The 21,968-nt window shown below is 34.0% G+C and overlaps 1 protein-coding gene across 3 annotated transcripts in view; it reads right to left on the bottom strand.

The window, feature by feature from the left end:
• LOC136031451 (lachesin-like) overlaps positions 1-17,600 on the bottom strand; it is an 86,736-nt gene extending 69,136 nt beyond the window's left edge. The window contains exons 1-2 of one of the 3 annotated variants that reach the window (XM_065711051.1): positions 17,472-17,547; positions 12,101-12,194 (exon numbers count right to left, since the gene is read on the bottom strand). In XM_065711051.1, the coding sequence (XP_065567123.1) occupies positions 12,101-12,164 (64 nt within the window). In that variant the 5' untranslated portion in view covers positions 12,165-12,194; positions 17,472-17,547. Of the gene's footprint in view, positions 1-12,100; positions 12,195-17,471 lie in introns of those variants that run through there. The other 2 variants (XM_065711052.1, XM_065711050.1) reach the window with 2 other exon arrangements.
• Positions 17,601-21,968: the final 4,368 nt, after the last annotated feature.

The raw sequence follows: 21,968 nt of genomic DNA on the forward strand, positions 1-21,968 counted from the left end.
ACATCTCAGAAAAATTCTTAATATGGATTACATTTACCTCTAACGAAATTATGTGAAATTTGAAGAGAAAATATTATTCAAATATGCGCTTGTCAACGAAGGTGCATAGTCTTTTGTCAAGACTAGAGGGTGCATATCTTGAAAAATCAAATTTTCATTTGATTTGTTTGGGGAAATGGTAGGCATAGAAGGGGGTTTAGTTGCCGTCCAATCACTTTTGACTATTAAAAAAGGGGACTGGACCTTTCAATTTCCAAGTGAATGTGCCCTTTTTGAAGTTTCTACGACAAGTCCTTCGATACGAAGTGCCCTGGTCTAAGACAAACAAACAAACAAAAATACATTGTGCCAACATCGTTCTTTACTTAGACATTACTATTCCGCTGCCTAAGATTGTTAGTGTGATTCCATATGTTTATACTTTCGTATGATTTGATATAAAATACTTGCATGCAGCCCTGGAATCTTAATCAAAAATATCATGTTTCCTGTCTAAAGAAAATGATAGGGGGAAACACCATGAAGAGAATAATGAAGACACAAGTCTAATAATGTACCGTTGATATTGACATTATTTGGTTGGAAAAAAAACTATTAAAACCTATTTGGACAATAGGAAACAGTTGTGCGGAAGCTATCCAACCAACGAAAAAAAAAGAGTATCGAGTTTTCAGATTTGGCTTCCGGAGGCTACTTAAATTGTTTTAATGGGACATTTACTAGAAGAGGTTGTTAGTCTCACTGAAATTGATTAGAGCTAACAACTAGTATCTATGTTGTGGCCTTCGAATGCCTAGGACCAATTTTACCTCTGTGATGGAAAGTTATCAACTAACTGTTCAGAATTTCCACCAAAAAAAATCATCAAATTATGACCAGACTTAGTCAGGAGTATCATTTAATATCCTAGCTATGCCTATTGAAGTCCGGTACTTATAAAACATTAATTGGGGGAGAGGAACGAAGCTCCCCAAAATATTTTCATTAGAGCATTTGCCAGCAGGGGATGGCTAATCGCAGCAAAATTTGATGGGAAGTAGGAACTGAGTCTATTTTTGTGCATTCCTAATGTCTGTGTCAAGTCCAACCTCTCTTCGGAGGGCAGGATAAGGCTTTCAAAAACTGTTTCTATGATTATTAGGCACGTCGATGGAACTCAACAGAACATGTTCAAATTTTACAGTTAGTTCTCTTCTAATGCTCTTGCCCGATCTGATCTCTAAAAGGTAGGTGTTAGATTGCTGTCATCAACGTCCATCATGCATCGGTTAAATGTGATGGGACTTAGTAACCAGGATTTTAGTTGTGCTTCCAAAGGATTGATAGTTTTCAAAAGTTTGAACAGGATTAAACTTTTCGACAGTTTTGTTATCCGTATCTAATGATTTATTAAATAAAAAAAAACTAGTTTTTTAAACTGAAAGTAAGGAGCGATATTAAAACTTAAAAGAACAGAAATTACTCCGTATATGAAATGGGTTGTCCCCTCCGCAATCCCTCGCTCTTTACGCTAAAGTTTATAATTATTTTAAAAAGTATAATTGTGGCAAAGAATCAAACTTTAGCGTAAAGAGGAAGGGATTGCGGAGGGGACAACCCATTTCATATACGGAGTAATTTCTGTTCGTTTTAAGTTTAATATCGCTCCTTAGTTTCAGTTTAAAAAACTAGTTTTTCTTATTTAATTTCTGAACGTTTTGAATTAATGCAGCTTTGATTTTGGCTCTCCGCACATAAATTATTAAAATGAAATTTGCATATTAATTTTTTTTGGCTAAACGGCTTTCTCTTAGTTTTGATCAGACGATTTTGAGAAATAATGGGTGGGGAAGGAGGCCTAGTTGCCCTCCAATTTTTTGGTTACTTAAAAAGGCAACTAGAAATTTAGTTTTTAACGAACGTTTTTATTAGTAAAAAATATACGTAACTTAAGAATTAACTTACGTAACAAACTTTTATACTCTTATATTTTTTTATGTATATGAGGGGGTTTGTCCCCTCGTTAATACCTCGCCTTTTACACTAAATCTTAAGTTTTGTCCCAGTTCTTTAAGAGTGACCCCTGAATCAGAAAGGCCGTGGAATAAATAGTTGAAATTACTAAAAATACTTTAGCATAAAGAGCAAGGTATTTATCTCCTCCTAAATACCTCGCTCTTTATGCTAAAGTATTTTTAGAACCCCTCATATGCGTAATAATCTCTGTTCGTTTTAAGTTTTAATGCTACTCCTTACTTTCAGTTGAAAAACTTTTTCGTGTTTATTTTTTCATTGTTTTTTTTAGTATGCTAGAAAATCCTGCGCCCTTTTCATTGAATTTCTCTTCCCCTATGACATATTCCTCCAAGAGAAGATCCTCCCATATAGCCCCCTCCCCTCAACCCCATCCCAAACCAAAAAAAAATCCCCCTGAAAAGGTCTGTACACTTCCCAATAACCATTACTGTATGTAAACACTGGACAAAGTTTGTAACTTGCAGCCCCTCCCCCATGGACTGTGGGGGAGTGAGTCATTCCAAATACGTAATTATTATGGTTTTCGACTATGCAGAACAAAATGGCTATCTCAAAATTTGGATCCGTTGACTTTGGGAAAAAATGAGCGTGGGAGGGGGCCTAGGTGCCCTCCAATTTTTTTGGTCACTTAAAAAGGGCACTAGAACTTTTCATTTCCGTTAGAATGAGCCCTCTTGCGGGATTCTAGGACCACTTGGTCGATACGATGACCCTTGGGGAAAAAAAAAACAAATAAAAACAAATAAACACGCACCCGTGATCTGTCTTCTGGCAAAAAATACGAAATTCCACATTTTTGTAGATAGGAGCTTGAAATTTTTGCTGTAGGGTTCTCTGATACGCTGAATGCGATGGTGTGATTCATATTCTTTGACTTTTAGGGGGTGTTACCCCCTATTTTCCAAAATAAGGCAAATTTTCTCAGGCTCGTAACTTTTGATGAAAAAGATTAAATGAAACTTATATATTTAGAATCAGCATGAAAATTCGATTCTTTTGATGTATCTTTTAGCATCAAAATTCCGTTTTTGATAGTTTCGTTTACTATTGAGCCGGGTCGTTCCTTACTACAGTTCGTTACCACGAACTGTTTGATAAGCCGTTTGTTCTTTGAAGTAACTGTCACGGGTACTTTATGTCTTGTTTTAATTGCTGGTAAAAATAAATCTCCCCGACTGCAAGCCAGCCGTTTAGAATTGGCCAATAGCCAAATGAAATCAGTCATGGTAGAAAAATATTAATTAAAACCGTAGCTTATTGAATGCAATCATCCATACAAACATGGGTGTCAACTTGAAGGGGTAAGGGGCACTGACCCTTATAAACTTTTTGCCCCTTCTCCTAGATTTTTTGTCCTCCATGACTGTGAAAAGCATCTTTTTTAAGCACTGTCCTTAAAAAATATTGAAAATAACGATAAAATTCCCCCTTTAAATTGAAAATTGTATTTTACCCCCATCTCCTACATTTTAGTGAATTGACACCACTGCTTACAACGCAGTCTTCGCTATGTCTACGTTTTCATTAAGTAGAACAAATAAAATTTCCTTCTGACGTTTGTCAAACTCCATGACAAATCAAAACATGAAACAAAAGGTAGAATTTCTGCAGGAAAAAACCAGACTCACGAGTGTTGTTTCGCATCTGGTGCAGTATTTAAGATATTTCACATATGGTCTTAGAGCCTAGTTCTAGGTACTCCTTCACTATGAAACCAAATTGGACTATTCGTTTGGCTCCAAAAGCTCCAGAATTGGAATCCTGATTGGCTTTGGAATGGGAAATGGGAAAATAGTATTTGTATATCTATCATACAATGAAGAAAAAAACATTCTAGATTAAATTTTTCGCAGGTATTTTTGGGGTTGGTTTAGTCTCCCATCTCTCCCTGAACCCATTCGCTGGCTGTCCCAATCCTGTTTCCGATGTAGTGTTCTATTTCAATACAGCATTATTTTTTTAGATTTTCTTTGAAGTATCTATTCGAAAATTTTTTATCAAATCGCCACTAATCACCTTAACTTCGGTAAAAATGGCTCTAAAAATTCTTGCGTAAAAGTTTGATCGATCGAAACTTTAAGTTTGGAAAACCTCCGCTAGGAACGGCTCTGTGATTAGTAACTTTCTTTGATATAAATTTAAGGTACATTTTTGTTTCTACTGTTCTATCACTATGATAAAAAAACATTCTTTCTTCATTAAATCAAATGTACAAATTTAAAACGTACGTTGAATTAATTGTTTCCACTAATGCCAGAGCGAACCCCGGAAATAAGTTGAATATTTAAGGCAACGTATTAGGCCTTAATTTCTGGATCCATTACCGATAATTACTTACTTTATTTTTTCTTAAAACTAGTTTTTATTAAAACTCCAAGTTTGACGGAAAATTCATAAGTTAGTATCTTTGAAGCAAAAAATGGTGGATGGGATATACACTATATATTACTGAATGCAATGATCCATCCAAATTTTCAAAATAGATGTCTAGTCATCGTGTTTAATCCTAGTAATTAATTTGGTCCAAGGCGAGTCTTGGTGAAGCCAGGAAAAAGGAAAACATTGTATCTCTAATTCTCTTAGAAATTGTCCGATTGGCATTGGCGTGAGACCTCCATGACAAGAAACAATAAGTCCCTCGCTCCTTTTGCCCAAGCTTAATGTGTTGCGTGCAAGAAATGGCTTAAGTCTACTGACAACACACAAAAGCTTCATCCTTCCGTGACAGTTTTGATTCACTTGTACAAAAAAGAAAAAAAAATCAAATAAAAAAAAAATCCTGCTATTCAATAAGAAATATTACTATGCCTCTAAGAAATTTTCTAGATTATGTTTATTAGAGTTTACCCACAACAATTGAAAACTAAAGGAAAGTCAAGAAAATTAATTAGATTTTTTAAATAGCCAGGTAAATAATAATTACTATCACAAATGGCCATCGGAGAACTATTTGCCATTGAAATTCAATTTTGAACGTATAATATGACCAGGCCCTTAGGCCCTTGAATCTGTATTATGAGGGATATTATAAAATCCAGATAACGGAAAAGTCATTTCGGTATGAAAAAAGTATATAAATTTTCTACTGGACGATGGTTATAACCACCTCTATTGGGGACAAACTTTCAATTTATCGCTGAGGATAGGGTCTATTTCTTGTGCAATCCCATCCAGTTTCTTAGTATAACAGTTGAGTTAAGTCTGGAAGTAATAAACTTTGGTTTACTGGCTTTTGCCTATTTACAGCTCTAATATCTGATGTAATGAACATACATTGAGTTTCTATTTCATAAGGTGAAAGTAATTTCCCAGGTAACTTCTAGCATGTCAAATTACGCTTTTTCTAGTCATTAAACTAAAAGATTCACAGACTTCAGATGAAAGTAAAGAGCAACAATACGACTTCATAAAATTAACAGAAAATAAATTATTTTTAGAAGGGACTTCGATCCCCCAAACCCTCGATTTGCAAGTACTTTATTTTAGTTGACTTTTGAAACATTTGAACCGACTATTTTAATTTTAAAAGCGAGAATAAATAGTCCCTGTTGTTTTCGAGCAATTGTTGAGAAAGAATTAAGCCTCTTATTAGATTGATGCTGTGTTAGAATAATTTGTCCTTGAAGTATAAGAATAAAAGTAAATGTTTAGTGCGAAGCACTGAGATAAAGGGGTCGTAGCCTCATCCAAAATATGATGATTTTTGTTTCTCTACTCTTAACCTTCGACGTCGCTTCTTAATTTAACTTGAAAATATTATTTTTTTTTATTTTGCTCGTTTTTAATATCGTACTGATAATTTAAAATAGACATTGGCCTAAAAATAGACATTTAATCTTCAATAGGCACCCTTCTATCCCAGAAAAGATCCGCTATCCACTTTAATAGCTGATTTGCAACTAGGCAATAATTTATAATAATCAATATTAAACATTCCGTGGTAATCAACTGTAACTAAGGAGCTACTCGGCGAAATAGTAACCAAAACTCTAAAAAAAGAAGTATCGGTATAATACATAATTCAAAAGAATTTGAGGGAAGGTCTTGTCATCCCCAAGACCATGGCTATTTGACCTTTCAACTATGCCGAACAAAATTGTTATTTTCAAAATTTTGATTGGATAACTTTGGGGAAAAGGGGGCATTGGAAGGAGGCTAGTGGTCTCTAGTTTTTTGGTCACTTAAAAAGAGAACTAGAGTTTTTAGTTTTCATTCGAATGACACCCCTCTAGATCTTCTAGAGCTGTCACTTCGATATGATCACACCTGGTGGGGGGAATCAACTCACATCCTTGATCTTTCTTCCAAGAAAAAATTCAAAATCCCACCTTTTTGCAGATGGGAGCTTGAAACCTTTACAGTAAGACTCGTTTATACGCCGAATATGACGTTTTTATTTCCATTAAGATTCCTTGACTTTTTAGGGTGTTTTCTCCTTTTTTCAAAAATCAGGCAAATTTTCTCCAACTCCGAGGTTTTGATGAGTGACATTAAACTTAATAGATTTATATGTTTGGAATCAGCACAAAAAGCAAATTTTTGTCATGTATCTGTTGTTATCAAAATGTCTTTTTCTAGAGTTGTGATTACTATTGGGCCAAGTAGCTTCTTACTGACACTTTGTTAACACGAACTGCTTGATTTCAGGGCAACGCCTATAAAGAGGACCATTCCAACAGTTTGAAAAAATCCTTCTCATTAACGAAAGAAAGCATATACTTCTGGAAATTTCTGCTTTCATTTTTGTTTTCAGTTTAATCATGAGCTTTCCATACTTGCCTAGATTCAATTTGACGAAATATTTCAGCAAGAGAATTTGAATATTCTGTTGATACATAGAGACAATATCTTTTGAAATATCCTTTCCAGGCTTTGCAGTTCTGTCCAGCAATCTAAAAATTACATTGTTATGCCTCAATAGCTCAAGAGATAAACCCTGCGACAAACATGGAATTTAGCTTCTTAACATAAAATTTACATACACATATATATACATATTTGCATACATAAATTTCCCTTCATTTTCTAATACAGTTCTTGATGCGTCTCTAGATAAAGTGAAAGAAGAGCCCTTAAGTTTGGGAAGCAATCTAATAAGAAAAAAGCATGATTTTTCTGGAAGTGGTTTCTGAAGTTGTAGTATTTCAAATTTGTAGGAACTTGGTGCCTTTTACCACGTAGAAATAGGGTGTTTACTTGTAAAAGATGTCATGGCATAACATTTTTTGTTCTTTTTCACAGTTTTAGCATTTGTCACTAAAGAGATAACTAAGTTTAAAAAGATGGAATTATCTGTTCTTCAAGGATTGCATTTTTCTTGTCTGCCTAGACATTTCACTCATCATTATTTAGTTAACCCGAAGCATCAATTAGCCCGTGTTAAAACGGCAGGGCTATTTTGCTCTGCATGCAAAAATGATTGATGTGACTGATTAGTGAAAATACGTCATAGAAATAAACCAGCGCAATGAGATCACACTTCAAAACGGTAGCACAGGACAGTAATTTTTACCAGCGCAATGAGAGTACACTTCAAAAAAGGTAGCACAGGACAGTAATTTTTAATCTGCGCAATGAGAGCACACTTCAAAAACGGTAGCACAGGACTGTAATTTTTACCAGCGCAATGAGAGCACACTTCATAAACGGTAGAACAGGACAGTAATTTTTACCAGCGCAATGAGAGCACACTTCAAAAACGGTAGCACAGGACAGTAATTTTTATCAGCGCAATTAGAGCACACTTCAAAAACGGTAGCACAGGACAGTAATTTTTACCAGCGCAATGGGAGCATACTTCAAAAACGGTAGCAGAGGACAGTAATTTTTAATCTGCGCAATGAGAGCACACTTCAAAAACGGTAGCACAGGACTGTAATTTTTACCAGCGCAATGGGAGCATACTTCAAAAACGGTAGCACAGGACAGTAATTTTTAATCTGCGCAATAAGAGCACACTTCAAAAACGGTAGCACAGGACTGTAATTTTTACCAGCGCAATGAGAGCACACTTCAAAAACGGTAGCACAGGACAGTAATTTTTACCAGCGCAATGGGAGCATACTTCAAAAACGGTAGCAGAGGACAGTAATTTTTAATCTGCGCAATAAGAACACACTTCAAAAACGGTAGCACAGGACTGTAATTTTTACCAGCGCAATAAGAGCACACTTCAAAAACGGTAGCACAGGACAGTAATTTTTACCAGCGCAATGAGAGGACACTTCAAAAACGGTAGCACAGGACTGTAATTTTTACCAGCGCAATGAGAGCACACTTCAAAAACGGTAGCACAGGACAGTAATTTTTAATCTGCGCAATAAGAGCACACTTCAAAAACGGTAGCACAGGACTGTAATTTTTACCAGCGCAATGAGAGCACACTTCAAAAACGGTAGCACAGGACAGTAATTTTTACCAGCGCAATGGGAGCATACTTCAAAAACGGTAGCAGAGGACAGTAATTTTTAATCTGCGCAATAAGAACACACTTCAAAAACGGTAGCACAGGACTGTAATTTTTACAAGCGCAATGAGAGCACACTTCAAAAACGGTAGCACAGGACAGTAATTTTTACCAGCGCAATGAGAGGACACTTCAAAAACGGTAGCACAGGACTGTAATTTTTACCAGCGCAATGAGAGCACACTTCAAAAACGGTAGCACAGGACTGTAATTTTTACCAGCGCAATGGGAGCATACTTCAAAAACGGTAGCACAGGACAGTAATTTTTAATCTGCGCAATGAGAGCACACTTCAAAAACGGTAGCACAGGACTGTAATTTTTACCAGCGCAATGAGAGCACACTTCAAAAACGGTAGCACAGGACAGTAATTTTTACCAGCGCAATGAGAGCACACTTCAAAAACGGTAGCACAGGACAGTAATTTTTACCAGCGCAATGAGAGCACACTTCAAAAACGGTAGCACAGGACAGTAATTTTTATCAGCGCAATGAGAGCACACTTCAAAAACAGTAGCACAGGACAGTAATTCTTACCAGCGCAATGGGAGCATACTTCAAAAATGGTAGCAGAGGACAGTAATTTTTACCAGCGCAATGAGAGCACACTTTAAAAACGGTAGCACAGGATAGTAATTTTTACCAGCGCAATGGGAGCATACTTCAAAAACGGTAGCACAGGACTGTAATTTTTACCAGCGCAATGGGAGCATACTTCAAAAACGGTAGCACAGGACAGTAATTTTTAATCTGCGCAATGAGAGCACACTTCAAAAACGGTAGCACAGGACTGTAATTTTTACCAGCGCAATGAGAGCACACTTCAAAAACGGTAGCACAGGACAGTAATTTTTATCAGCGCAATGAGAGCACACTTCAAAAACAGTAGCACAGGACAGTAATTCTTACCAGCGCAATGGGAGCATACTTCAAAAATGGTAGCAGAGGACAGTAATTTTTACCAGCGCAATGAGAGCACACTTCAAAAACGGTAGCACAGGACAGTAATTTTTACCAGCGCAATGGGAGCATACTTCAAAAACGGTAGCACAGGACTGTAATTTTTACCAGCGCAATGAGAGCACAATTCAAAAACGGTAGCACAGGACAGTATTTTTTATCAGCGCGATGAGAGCACACTTCAAAAACGGTAGCACAGGACAGTAATTTTTACCAGCGCAATGAGAGCACACTTCAAAAACGGTAGCACAGGACAGTAATTTTTACCAGCGCAATGAGAGCACACTTCAAAAACGGTAGCACAGGACAGTAATTTTTACCAGCGCAATGAGAGCACACTTCAAAAACGGTAGCACAGGACAATGATTTTTACCAGTGCAATGAGAGTACACTTCAAAAACGGTAGCACAGGACAGTAATTTTTACCAGCGCAATGAGAGCACACATCAAAAACGGTAGCATAGGACAGTAATTTTTATCAGCGCAATGAGAACACACTTTAAAAACGGTAGCACAGGACAGTAATTTTTACCAGCGCAATGGGAGCATACTTCAAAAACGGTAGCACAGGACAGTAATTTTTACCAGCGCAATGAGAGCACACTTCAAAAACGGTATTTTAAAATCTAATCTGCTCAGAGCAGGTCTGATTTAACTTCTTGGAAAATCTGGGTAGGTGATTCTACATGACATAAATTTTAGATGGTATATCTAATTTGGACATTACTGTGCTTATTCTACATTTTCCTACCTTTTAAAGTACCTAAAAAAGAGAAAAATGTAGCAGTTTCGGTCACCCTAACAAATTGTAGATGGCGTTCAGAGTTTTTTTTTTTTCTTTATGGCAGTAGAAACAGCCCGTACTCTTCGGACAGCCCACAGGCTCCTGTGATAGTAACTTAATAGTAGCTCGTGGGATTGCTCTTTGGGATAGTAGAGGAACAAACAGATGTTCTTATTTTTTATTCATACTCCTATAAAACATCTTTTTCTCTTATTCCTCTCTTTTACTCCTACTTCCTTTTCCCATCCCTGGCGAAGCCACCGCTTCACAAGTATTCACCTGAAAGAACGATTCAGACTACTGATTTTATTTTTCCTAAACCACCACAGCAGAAAAACTGTTAGAGAAAATCACAATTTACTGAGATCAATGTTGTTACACGTTCTTTTCGACTAAAAATTAAGCTTCTAGGTAAGTCTACTGGAAAATTAACTGGGCTGAGAGTTACATCTTTCACGTAGAAGGTAATTATTAGAATCAATATTTTGAGGAGGTAAATTTTCAAAAATGGAAGCTGCAATACGTGGAACTCCCGACAATTTTTTCATTTTACTTTTATGTTGCTTTCTTTCTTAATACAATTTTTAATTGATTTTATAAGTCTTTCATATGTTTTTATAATTCAGTATATATACATATATATATATATATATATATATATATATATATATATATATATATATATATATATATATATATATATATATATATATATATATATATATATATATATATATATAAACATATATATATAATATTATATATATATATATATATATAATAGATAATATATATATATTATATATACATTATATATATATATATATATATATATATATATATATATATATATATATATATATATATATATATATATATATTCATTTATAATTCTGTCATATGATTTTATAATTCAGAAACAATATTATGGTTGAAAGATAGGTATCGATTTTCTGTTGTTGGTTTTTTTCCTCTTTAATAGTTTGAATATTATTTTGTGAGTATTTTGCTGCGTTTCCTCAGTTTATTTTATTTAAGACACGATTTACCTATTTAGAATTATTACTTCAGTAATTATTGCGGCTCTAAAGACCATAGTTTGTTTTAGTTTTTTTTTTTTTTTTGCTTAAGAGAGTTGTGTAAAATCACTAAGACTCCATTCCAAGGACTTAGTAATACAATATTTATTTTTAATTTGCCATATGGTATTAATGTTTCTTGACTTAGTCAGAAACGAGTAGAGGAGCAAGGTTTTTCCTAAAAATCTATTGCCCCTCCCCCCTTGAAAAGGATCCTCTGTGTTTTCTTATCAATATAAAAAATCACAAATTTTTGTTTGAGTCACAAGTTGTAATTTGTACTATATTCGGTAAGTTTCAAAGGCTCTGTGAGGTTTCAATTTTTTCTTTTATCTTGCAAGTAACTAATTTTGATGTTTAGACTGCGTTCAATGGAGTACAACAATGATGATTATTAAATAAGCTATGGCTATTAATTTCAATAAGGTCTGTTGAAGGCCCGGATAATAATTGAGCTTATTCAGGAAGTCAGTGCAAGTAATTACAATAATCTATATTGAGCGGGACATAGGCTTTTTTTTTTTTTTTTTTTTTTTTTTTTTTTTTTTTTTTTTTTTTTTTTTTTTTTTTTTTTTTTTTTTTTGTTAAGCGGCTGGACTCGATCAATACGGATTATTTTGAGCTGTTTTGATTTTGATTTTGCATGTTTTGTTTCTTATTCTGGCTTGACCGAATTCCTTCCTATGGATGTTCGAACTCATCCAATCTCACTTTCTGAAACGTGAATATCAAGAGGCAGTTTTTGTTTTCCAGTGCATGCATGACCTAGTATAAAGGGTTTTTTTTAACACTTACCGTACAAAAAGTCATGATCGGAAATATTGTACAGCAAACAGGGGAAAATGCATTCTAAGACCATACTGGCTACACTTCAAAGGGTAATTTTCTTCTTTTTATTGAGCAATGCGAAATATCTGCCTTTTATTTTATCGTCTTTTCAGTCTTCTGGCTGATATTACCCTCGCTTTCTTGGCTATTTAAATATTTTATTTTATATATTTTTTCTTGTTTGTCAAACGGGATATTGGGAATTTAGTTGTTGAACTTGGGAGTAACAAAAGATTAAAATTTCAATTGCAGTTTATTGCAACTGGAGTCTGGAATTCTCTGCCAGTAAGCATTCGGGTGGCTGAGTTTCTTTTAAAATTTAGAGAAATTTTAAAGGATATTTATTAAAAGATGTTTAAATTATATATGTTCGTTGGTTGGTAGGGAGTGACGGCTGCTTGGGGAGGTAGGGAATAATGGCTGGTTTTGAGGGTGGCGGGGAGTCATGGGTAGATGGAAAGTTGGGCTAGTAGGGAGACAGTAGGGTTGTTAGGAGGGACTTGTTTATTTTAATAGTGATAGTACGAACGAATTTGGTGCATTTTTAGTTTCAATTTTTTTTTTTTTTATGTTGGAGCGTTTAAAAGATGTTTGATTTTTTCTACTAAACGCCAGCTAAAGCGTATGTTTTTTCATTAGTGCAATAGTTGTAATTTGTAAAGAGCTAAAATTATGTTTATTAAAAAAAAGTCAGTATCAGTATATCTGTAGATTTGTACGGCAAGCTTTCTATGCTTCGCAGCATCTCTGCACCATAAATTTAAAAAAAGCCGTTTTGGTAGTATATGGCAGTTCAGAATGAAGTTATCCAGACAAATTTACAAATAGATCATTTATATGATCAGAGCTTTAAAATGAACCGTCGAACATTTTCTATAATTTTCAGTAGACAGCTATTTCTGCTAGCCGGGTAAAAACTTATGAAGTTTACTATGTGGGTGGGAGGGAGAATATACAAGAGGTAGGATTGCAAAACTCGGGCTTACGACTTTTGATCTTAGATACTGTGATGGCACCCATTGGCGGCTTGATAGCATTTGAACTCAAGCAAAGACAAAAAAGTGTACTATTTTTACTGTTGTTTGGTACTTTCTATTGCTGCTTTAAAGACGAAGTTACAGAAATCAGGTAGATGTAAAAAAAATAGTGAGGCCTTAAACATTTTTCTGTGATGTTGCAGTAGCGTGCATTTAAATTTGTACAAGGGACACCAGGGGAAAAAAAATCCGAATTATTTTTACTTTTACTCAACCTTATAATAAATGCATTTATTACTATTTTTAAAATTTTAGTTCGTTTGAAACTTATTCCAAACTTTAAGATCATTTATTACAGACAAGCGGAGCTCATTATCTTATCTTAATTTTATGGATAGTTACCGTAGCAGTGTTTTAACGCCACCGCGGTTTTCCGCCACCATATGTTTTCCGCCACCTTTTAATTCAGGTAGGTCAGAATAGATGTAAGATATAGACATAGACATAGACATAAACTAACCTAACCTATCTATTCTGACCCAACTAATCCTCTTGATGATGCAAGATTTCCTGTGTGGCGGAAAACATACGAGGGCGGAAAACCGCGGGGGTGTTAAAACACCAAATTTTATTTTACCCGTTCTCAGGCAGTACACTAACAGACATACAATTTAAATACGATGGGGTACCGCCCAACATTTCAGATATCCCTAAAGCAAATTTAGTGTACACAATTATGGCGAAAACTAGGAAGAATTCTTAACTCAGTTCTTATATTAGGTCCAAATTGCTAAAAACATTAAAAAAAGATGTAAAAGAAGGTGGTGATTTTAATTCCCATATCATATAATTTTGGACTGCAAAGGCAAACGTTTTAGATAGAGCAAAAAATCAAAACTGTACGTTAATTATACATGGCTCAGACAAAAAAGCCCTTAAGATGCAATACATACTGTCAATTACACTTCCCTTACTCCCCTCTCGCTTGAAACTCCCTCTCACTACTAATTGCTACGAATGTGTTGGGTTGCAATTTTACCCATCGCTATGTGGTTGTCTTACGGGTATATCCACCTCTTTAAATCCCGAGTTTTATCTGACAGTACCTACGTAAATTGGGAGAGAGGTAGTTAACCCTAGAATTTGAAAAATATCTTTCTACGAAAAATACCTTTTTACGGTGCTTTAGCAGAAAAAATTGAAAACACAACATAATTACCCCCCTTGAAAATTTTAAAGGATACAAATGCACACCCAATCCTGCTGTTATCGTGAACTGACGCTACTGTCTGACAGATTCAAAGCTTGCTGGCTCATTAACAAAACACACTTTTAAGAAGGGTGCTTACAGATCAATTTACAACTGACTCTCATTCGTAGAAAGTTAAAATGACTTAACTTTAACCATAGTTAAAACCTATTTCATTAAAAACATCAAAACTTCTTTGTGTATTTGCGTATGTTTAAATTATCCTAACCAAAATGGAATTGAAAGAAATCTGAGAATAAAACACGACTTCTACGTCCCTGTATTATGATAACTTGATGAATGATCTGAGTATTTGATAAATACAGAAATGTAACATGTCTGGAGACGATATTAAAGGGTGAAAAAACAAATCATATCCTTTCTTGTTCTGAAATGACACAAGAGAAATAGCACCCTTTTAGGAGCATTAAAGTTCCAACAGCATAAAAATGCGAGTCACTCAATATATCATCCGAATCAGTAAGTATCGTCGAATGTTCCATTAGAAGTTCAAAATGTTTTACTTCTGAAAACTTGGGTGTCAGAAAATAGTCGTGAATCAGTATGACAGTTTTCGTTCCCATTTTTGCAACTTATGCAGCTTTAAGTCAAATAAACTGAAGCTGAATGAACACTACAACATCAAATATAACATTATAAATCATCGCTTTTTATCTTCATTAAATAAAAAAAGTTTTTGAAACTGAAAATAAGGAGCGACATTAAAACTTGAAACGAACAGAAATCATTCCGAATATAAAGAAGCTGTCCCCTCCTCAATGCCCAACTCTTTATACAAAAGTTTTTTGTTGTTTTAAAAAGTAGAGTTGTGAGAAAGAGTCAAACCTTAGCGCAAAAAGTGGGGCGTTGAAGAGGGACAACCATTTTCATATAGGCTACGGAACAATTTCTGTTCGTTTTAAATTTCCACCAAAATCGCTCCACCAAAGTGAAAACTTTGCAATTATGATCCTAAGTTTCAATTTTCACGTTTTTTACCCGAGTCTCTCTACTAAGGAATAATGCGAAAAATATGGGAATGATCATATTTTAGAATAACAGCACAGTTTTACAAAAATTAAACTTGACTATAAATAGCAGCTATGAATGCTGCGTGATCGGGGGAAGGGTCGTTGTCTTTTTGTGTAGTTTTTTTTTTCATGGGAAAAGGGTTCCATCGCACCAGTGGCCGTATATTAATAGGAGAGAGTGTATTTAAGTGGAAATTTCAGTTTCTAGAGATTTACAGTAAGTAAAGGGAATTTTTAAGATGATCCTTAACTTGATCATTAAAAAAAATAATTAAAAAATAATTTTCATTCGCATAGCCACTTTTAAAAAATCATTTTATTCCTTGATAGTTAATTTAAGTTCGTATCAATTTAGGATAATTAATAAATATTTGTTAAATGTAACTTAATCTTTAAGAGATAACCTTTGATTTTTATAAGCAGTTCAAAATTTGTATATTCAAACGCGATACTTTATTTTGTCTGTCAAAAGATACCCAATTGCAAGCTTGGTTTTCTAGCCTTTTGGGTAGACTAGAAGATAAGGCTTCATATCTCTTTGATGTTTAAACTGTGACTAAATAATAGGAAAAATAAATTAGGCCCTTCAAGTTCTTTTTATGAAATAGGTTTTCTGGTTAACATAGGTTTGTGATCTATTCGAAATATTAGTTAGTCAAGCTTGTTCAAAAGAACTTGGCTTTGATATGCTTTCTCTTCCTTCAACTTTATTTAAAGCTTTCCCCCAAATCAAGGCATTTGATATTTAGTCGTTTTTCTTGTTTTCTAACAGGAATTCCATTGACATAAATTACTACAAGAAACGATCGAAGTTGTCTTTCAAAATTTTAATTTTAACCGACCAGAATTTTCTTCAAGAGAAAAATTAGACTCTTTGGGTTCCAATGAAATTGACCAGCCAGTCAGAACATATTGCATCCTTTCTTTACCAAATATTTCGATTAGAACTTGCTCATTTTGGTGTATTTTATTGCCAAAATTATAAAATACAAAAAAAATGTATTTGAAAACAAAAATCAAAATTTCGAAAAATGAGAATGAAAATTATGCTGCATTGAAATCTTCGACATATTTTCTCATGTTAGCCTCGGATTTTCCTTTATTATGATTACTTGCTTCAATGAAAAATGATCTTATTCGAAGCCAACACCCAACTACTCATCTAGACTACTAAGGAGTAAACTGGGGCATCTTCACCTTCTTGAGAAATATTTTATTGGAGTATTTGTGTATTCCTACCTTTTGGTGAAGCATTAGTTTTGTTTCACAAATTAACCCACTCGTCAGGACACATCAACCTGCCACTGTCCCCTCCCGAAGATTTTGATAAGAGCCAGTTCTACTCTCAAGATTTTTTTTATTAGCATTAATTGCTTCTATGAAAAGTACTAACCATCCACGTTTAAACCCAACCCTCAACCAGAAAGCTAAACTGAGAATTGGTATTTTTTTTTCATCGTCTGGTAAAGCGTTAGTGCTTCTTCAGTTTTTAGTGAAAATGTTAAGATATTCAACCGATATTACCCTCTTCCTTGTCAAAAGTCTCGATAAAAGCCAATTCTACTCCCAGGACCCATTCTATTCCTAGGACCAAGACTCAATGTTTATAAATATTTTTGCTTCAATATAAAATATTGTTATCCTAAGCCAACACCCAACTAATCACCTAAACTATTATCGGTTATATAATACACACTTGAAAATTTCTATCGAGAATGATGCGAACATGACACAAGAAACTGGTCAAGCAAACTTTTTTATACCACACGATTAGCTTTGACTTGGTTGGAAAATAAAGTGTAGCTATATTTTATTTAAGTATTTAGTTGGTATTTAGGTTTGGTTAGGTTACTTATTTAAAATATGCTATGCTTTACTCCCCCCCTCCCTACTTTGAAAATAGAAGGCTTAAATTTTTTTCTAAACTATTATATTTTATCTTATTTTGTTTGATTTCATTAGCATTAGTCGAATTTCGCGTCCCGAGCGTTTATTATACAAACAATAAGTACTAGATATTTATTGGCATGTTTTCACCTTCTAGTGAAGTCTAGTTACTACTCACTATTTCACCTACTTACCTAGACTACTAAGGAATGAAATTCCGATTGTTACGAGTATCCTTTTAACTTCACCCATTTTGAATAATATACATTGTCATCAGGTTCCTTTGAGCTGAGAACAATGAATAAATCCTTGCCAGAGGGATGTTAAGTCATAGCCTGAGGCGGTGCTCTCTTCAATGCCTCAAAAGCAACGCAGCCTCAGGTCTCGGTCAAAGGCCCTAATTACATTCATGATCAAAGGATACAAGTTTAACGGAAAGGTTAAATTCAAATAGAAACCGTGGCTAAATGCCATATTTCATCAGCTAGCAGTAAGAAATTTCTTACAAAATTCAAAGGTTTCCGTGCTTTGGCTAACAATTTTGTCATTATCTCTGCTTAATGTTTAGATAATACTATATATTTAGAAGATAAATATGTACTAAATTGCTATTATATTGAATTACTCCACGATTTTTTATTTCAAAATTACATGTGATTCATTTATATTCAACTAATTTTTGAGATTTTACAAGGAATTCAAGGCATTGATTGAGAAATATTTTCCGGGGCGGTCTGAAAAAGACAAATGGTAGAGATTATACTAAATGATAAAGAAGTTGAATGTTGAGTTGGTATGGAATATTGATTGGTAGACATGTGGTACATTGAGACCATTATGTTTAGTTTATTTATTCAGTTTGGACTCAAGGGGTGAGTCTTTTTTTATTTCATAATGGTGCTAATTCTTGTATTAACCATGACCCATAAAGACTTCTAGTTTTAATACATATTATATTAAATAATAAACTAATATAGCGTACCTGTAACATATTATAATAATAAATATAATAGCAATATTGTTACTATATAATATAAATTATTCCAATGCATATGAATATTATTTTCAAGAAATTTACAGTTCTGACAGGAAATTCTAACTTATAGCTCCAATTTGAAATAATCGTGCTAGAACACGAGTCTGTAATTTGAATAAAGTTGCGACTAGACTCTTTTTGACCCGCACTTACAGTGCGATCACGGGTGGGGAAAGGGACAAAAGGATATGATAAATGCATCCATCAAATCCCAAAAACAGGTGATTACTAATTTTAATTTATAAGACTGGTGCACTGAGAAAGCATTATAATGCTTTCAAATGTGCCCCGATTTTATTAAGATTGCTGCACTTACTACTACTACTAACAACTCGCCGAAGATTCAAATCGCAGGAGGCCAACACAGCTATTCGCGCTGCTCCTCCATCTCAATCTATTAGAAGCATCCCTCTTTAGACTCTCCCAGGAAGTTCCTGTTTCCTTAAAATCATCCTTTCCGACATCCTCACGGCCAATCGCGGACGACCCGCTTTCGCTTAGCCCTGAACGGTTGGCAAAAAAAGGAGCATAACATCCAATATCTATAGAGTTTTTTGTTGCATTCTCTGGACCAGAATCTAATCTGGTCAAATTCTTTTGACCAGATAATGCTTAGAGTTCACTGGAGGCTGGCTAAATCCCCCCAGACATACGTAACACAGCCAGCTAAGTTTTAATTCATTTATGTCTTTTTCTTAAGATTAAATTAAAAAAAACAAAAAATTTTCAACTAAAAGTAAGGAGCAATATTAAAACCTAACACGAACAGAAATTATTACGTATACGAGGGGGGCTCGCTCTTTCGCCGTTACCTTGCTCTTTACGCTAAAGTCCGAATTCTGTTCCAATTCTTTAAGAACGACCCCTGAATCCCAAAGGGTTTAAATAGAATAAATAGCTATTTTAAAAGTACTAAAAAAAACTTTAGCTTAAAGAGTGAAGTATTGGCAAGGTGGAAAATCCCCTCACATACGCAATAATTTCTGTTCGTTTTAAGTTTTAGTTTTGCTCCTTACCTCCAGTTGAAAGAACTTGTCTTTTTTAATTTAATTTCTGATCGTTTTTTAAATAAAGCATGAAAATTTAGCGCCCCCTTCATGGAAAACTCCCTTCCCTCATGAAGGATTTCTCCATGGAAAGATACTCCCATGTAACTTTATCCCCCTGACTCCCCCCAGAAAAATCCCCCTGAAAATGTCTCTATGCTTCCCAGTAACCATTACTGTATGTGAACAATGGGCACAGTTCAAAACTTGCGGCCATCCCCCCGGGGGCTGTGAAAAATTAAGTCATCTCAAAGACGTATTTACTATATTTCTTGACTATACTGAATAAAATGGCTATTTCATAGTTTTGATCGGCGACTTTGGTAAAAAAAATGAGCGTGAGAGGGGGCCTAGTTGCCCTCCAATTTTTTGGTCACTTAGCAATGGCCCTGGAACTTTTAATTTTCGTTCCAATGAGCAATCGCGTCTTATTCTAGGACCACTGGGTTGATACGATCACCCTACGAAGAAAAAAAAACATTTTTCTGGCAAAAAAATACGAAATTCCACACTTTTGCAGGTAGGATCTCAAAACCTCTACAGTAGGGTACTCTGATACTCTGAATCTGATGGTGTGATTCCCACTAAGATCATATGACCCTCATGGGTTTTTCTCTCTTTTTTCTAAAATAAGGCAAATGTTCTCAGGCTCATAACTTTTGATGGGTAACACTAAACTTAGCATAAAAATCAGATTCTTTTGTAATCTATTGATATCAAAAATCCGTTTTTTGGAGTTGTGGTTACTATTGAGCCGGGTCGCTCCTTACGTGCAGTTCATTACCACTCACTGTTTGCTGATTGTCAAGTCTGAAATAATGAAACTGTATAATAAAAACAATGAACGAAGATTAACGTCAGAAATTAGCATTTTAATTTCACAGCTATAAATTTGTAGGTAAAACATGATAAGGGTCGCATAAATAAATACAATAATAAACAATAATAAATAAATATAATAAATACAATATAATACACAATAATAAATAATTATACAATAAACAGTAAATATATGTTTAATAAACAATTATTAATAAAATAATAAATTAAAAATTATTAATAAAATTAATCATTTATTAATAAATTAATAATAAACAATAAATACATATAAATATAATTATATTAACAATAAATAAAAAATATAATATACAATAAATAAATAACATAATAAATACAATAATAAATGCAATAGTAAATAAATACAATAATAAATACATAATAAATAAATTCACAGCTATAAATTTGCAGGTAAAACATGATAAGGGTCTCATAAATAAAGCACTTGAGCCCTTCAGCCCAAGTTTCAATGCATGCGGCATCTTGGTCAAACTTCTATCAAAAATATAAGCGTTAGTAATCTACAAAAAAAAATTCTTGGTTTATCATATACCATTCACCATATATTTCCATTTACTAAACTTTAGCTAAGGGAATAAAAAAAAAATAGAATAAAATAAAAGAAATAAGGGTATTTGAAAGAAATACTGGTATTTGAAACTTTTCTACAGCTTAACAGTTTTTCTTTTATAAAATTCTTCTAGGCAGTAAGCCAAAAATTGTAATGAACATTTCAATTTGCAGGTTTAACACAGAAATATACCTCACAAAGAAACTTTTGAATGGGAAGGGGGAGAATTGTAATTTTTGCCTTGGGTACTAACAAACTGTTAGAACGGTCAATATCTCATTTATATGTGTGAATCGTTAAAAGCTAATTCAAGGGCCAAGGGAATTGTGACATTTTACAGATATACAGATGATACAAGTATCATACTCAGTACGAAGGTGGATACAAAGACAATGAGAAGGTTATGAAACGCACATAGAGTTATGAAATATGATTTTGACTTTTTTATGATTGTTGAAATTTTGTGATTGTGAAATTTATGATTGAAATTTTTTTATGATTGTGAAATGATGAAATTGACATTGTTCAAATGACATCCTAATATGTAAAAGCAATCATGGGAATACAATGTTGTACTTAAGCCATATAAATTGTATATTAGAAACCAGAAGAGCGTATATAACAAACGTTGCTGTATTTTGGACTGCAGAAAGGATTTCTGATATCCTGATACCCTATATTCCTGTGCGAGGAAAACTCACAACAATCCTAAGGTGTATTCGCTTTATCTTTATACATACATAAAATCAAAGTATGTTTTCGGTTCCTCTAATTCCTCATGTGTTATTTTAAAAATAAATAATTACGTTGGAAAACACTTCCTTTATTATTTAATTGAACTCATATAGCAGACCAAAGAAGAGGAAATGGAAAAGGTTCAATGGTACAATTTTCACTTCCAACACTGACGAAGTCTGGACTACAGAACAAAAGAGATAAAAAAGTAAAATAAAATAAAATCAACTCCGTTGAGTCCGTAGTTTGAAACCTATGATTTTTGGCGCGTAGAGGCTTCCGGGCATCGAAATCTCTAAATGAATTATATATTCATCCAAAACGAACAATTATATAATTTAATTTTAATTCTAAAATAATTTTTTCATTAGGAGTTGGAAAATTTTTGAGTTTGAAAATGTTTTTCACTTTCGAACTATTTACTATTAGTCAAAAATATTTCTATATTCAAAAGCTATTTCTCTGG

This window comes from Artemia franciscana, chromosome 9 (assembly GCF_032884065.1).
Source record: "Artemia franciscana chromosome 9, ASM3288406v1, whole genome shotgun sequence".
Lineage (NCBI taxonomy): Eukaryota > Metazoa > Arthropoda > Branchiopoda > Anostraca > Artemiidae > Artemia > Artemia franciscana.